The sequence below is a fragment of the Morone saxatilis genome, unplaced genomic scaffold, assembly GCF_004916995.1.
Source record: "Morone saxatilis isolate NCDOM2014 unplaced genomic scaffold, NCSU_SB_2.0 Contig1, whole genome shotgun sequence".
NCBI lineage: Eukaryota > Metazoa > Chordata > Actinopteri > Moronidae > Morone > Morone saxatilis.
The window spans coordinates 6,006,855-6,009,995 of NW_023339651.1; the positions used below are offsets into that span (position 1 = coordinate 6,006,855).

The 3,141-nt window shown below is 43.9% G+C and overlaps 1 protein-coding gene across 1 annotated transcript in view; it reads left to right on the forward strand.

Moving 5' to 3' along the window:
- Positions 1 to 1,875: 1,875 nt before the first annotated feature.
- timp2a (TIMP metallopeptidase inhibitor 2a) overlaps positions 1,876 to 3,141 on the forward strand; it is a 14,457-nt gene continuing 13,191 nt past the window's right edge. The window contains exon 1 of the mRNA XM_035661962.1: positions 1,876 to 2,309. Within this exon, the coding sequence (XP_035517855.1) occupies positions 2,180 to 2,309 (130 nt within the window). The 5' untranslated portion in view covers positions 1,876 to 2,179. The remainder of the gene's footprint in view (positions 2,310 to 3,141) is intronic.

Below are 3,141 nucleotides of genomic sequence, written 5' to 3' on the forward strand. Positions count from 1 at the left end.
TAACCTGAATGTTGTTGTTTTTTTTTATATGTGATCAAATTTACTTGATGGAAAAGGTTGTCAGGTTTAATGTTTGATGAACTTTGTGGAGAACTCAGATCCACAATGTAAATATACTCCACTTCAGGTAAAAGTGTGTTTAATTGCATTTAAAATCATAAATAAAACTACAGTATAATCTGCACAAATGTCAAAAAGTACTTCTGCTGAAAAATTACCTCTCTGACGTTATAGACCTTTTTCACAGCAGCCACTTTTACATGCAATAGTAGGGTAAACACAGGTGTTACCAGTGATACTAATTAAGGCTCCGTTCCATTTAGTGTAGCAGAGTCTTTCCAGTGAGCCAACAAGCACAGCAGCGGCACCCTGATCCTCTTTGATCTTGAACGTAACTTTAATCGGTGTCACTGGCTGTGTTTACCCTACTAGTTCAGGTCAAACTGGCTGCTGTGAAGAAGGCTCTATTAGAGTGTTAATACTGACTGTTCGCTGCTGTAGTTGATCAAGGTGAAGCTCGTATTAACTACTTTATATACAGTTTGGTAGTTTATTACAGTGGTTCCCTGCTCTGATACATAAATGTATATTTATTTTTTATTTCTCTGTGATCTGTGCTTTTATTCTATAATTGTATTATATAATTACCTCTTTGGGCCTCAAACAATTACTCTGACAAGTATATATAAATATAAAGACACTCTTACCACTAAACCACTGGTTTAATTAATAAGTATTGTGTTTTTGACTCCACCTGTCAAATAAATGTAGTGCAGTAAAAAGTGCAATATTATTAACTTCTGAGGTGTGGAGTGGAAGTATTCATTAGCACAATATGGAAACAGTGAAGTGAAGTTTAACTACTTTAAAACTGTTGTGTAAACGTACGATTCTCTGCAGACACAATGAGGAAAAACAGTCTGACAGATTTACGTGAGTCAGACCAGACCGGATATTTCAGAAGCAGCAATTTTCCAACAATAAACCGTCTTCCTATTTCTGTGCACGCATTGTTTGTGAACAACTGAACTTCTGCATTAGTTAAAATCAGTGGTGGAAGACTCATTCAGAGCCTTTTACTTCAGTAAGAACTACTAATAACACACAATAGGTTAAAACCCTGCATTAAAAGTATGTGAATGTTATCAAAAGTAATAATTCTGGTCTCTAATGTGTTTATTTTTTATTAATATTGCTGCATTGATGTGTATGTTGGATCTCACTGCTGTTTATGGTTAAGCTCATATACTTTATATACTGTAATGCATCATATTTTATGTTATTTTATGTTTGTCCTGTGACAACCACAGATGTCTGGTACAGGAGAATAATTTATTTATCTTAAGAAGCAGCCGAAGTGACGCTTAATCCTTCAGTTTATCAGATCATTTGTAATTAAAAACGACGAGATTTGTTGTTTTTCACTGGAGAGAAAAGAGAAAATATAACAGTAACTAAAGCTGTCAGACAAATGTAATGGAGTAAAAAGTTACATAAAATGTTCAAGTGTACTTGAAGCTCCAGTGTGTACGGTGGCATCTAGTGGTGTAGTTGCAACTCCCTCGCTTCACCCTCCCTTTTGAGCTAAAATACGGTGAAACATTAGAAAACATACATGATGGACTTCTACCTGCAGATAAACCGAAACTTATTTATTTACTGATTTTCAGGTGATTTTATATTAATGAAAATATTACATTCTGCCAAATGGATCCTGGATGTGACACTCAGAGCTTCAGTGGATATACTAATACTAACAGACAGGAGACCTTTTGGCCCTCAGACTGATCCGGTATCTGCAGACGGAGGACGCAGCGGCCCCTGCCGGTCCCCGCCGGTGGAGGAGGAGGAGGAGGAGCCGTGAGGGCAGCTTTATAAAACCGCCTCGATCCTAAAACAGTCCCGAAAGACAGACAGCTGCTCACACCAGCCGAGACACCTCCGGAAGACCTCCACAGTGAAACCTCACCTGCACACCGGGAGCTGAGCGAGCGGACCGTCCGGTGCTGTTGACGTCGCCTGTCGGTTTAAATAAAAAATAAAAAAAGGACAGAAAGCAGCGGAGGGGGGGGGGACCCTGCTGCCGCCTGTGGAGCTACACTGCAACGCATCTGCGCAGCAAACAGCAGCGAAGAAAGGCTGATTAAAACAACCGAACATCGCATCAGTGTTTCTGAAAATGCCGTTTTCCGTTAACGGCATCCTTTGCACGCTCGCGCTGCTGCTCCTGTGGCGGGCGGAGGAGCTCGCGGAGGCGTGCAGCTGCGCTCCGGTGCATCCGCAACAGGCTTTCTGCAACGCCGATGTAGGTGAGTAACAGCACCGGGGGACTGTTGTTGTTGTTGTTGTTGTTGTTGTTTGCCAGGCTTGTTGCACGTCTGACGGGGAGCTGCGGCGGCGGCTCGAGCCCGCTCTGCCCGCCTCCGGTGCGTGCTGACCGGGCTCACAGACGCTTCTGGAAACCGCTGTGAGCCCGGAGGTGCGGGGTGTCTCTGCTCGAGGCCACGGCCCGACAGCTCGTTCACACTGCGGACACACGCACGTCCCATTGTCGGGGGTTTGTCACGTCACGGTGACACGCACAGACCTTTTATTTATTTGTTTTATTTTGAAAACGCCAGAGTGTTTTTTTGGGGAAGCAGAGGAATATATACAGAGAAGAGATGTTGTTTAGGTGTCATGGAGGCATGCTGTGTAGGGACACACACACACACACACCTACACCACGACCACACGACACACCTACACCACTACCACACGACCCACTAGAACAAAAAACGCCAAATGCTGCAATTCTGTGCTAAAGTCTCCAATACACACGATTTAATGTTAAGGAGCTGTATCCAAAGTGGCACCCTCGCGTTCTACTCACGCGGAGGGAAGTCTATAAGTGACTCTTCGCCACTTGACTTCTAGCTAGTGGATCATGCTCTGATCTGCTCCTATCACAGACACAATGCAGCGAGGGCTGGGGTATGTTACTGTCCTCAAGAGTGTGCGTGTTGTGGTGTGTGTGTTGTAAATTCAGACTCAGGAAAGCAGTGTGTCCGACCGTCCGCTGTAACAAATACAATTATGTGCCGAGGGTCTGGGAGGGCCAGAGGTTCGCTGTGTGTTACCAGGAATTCCCACGCCCTCCAG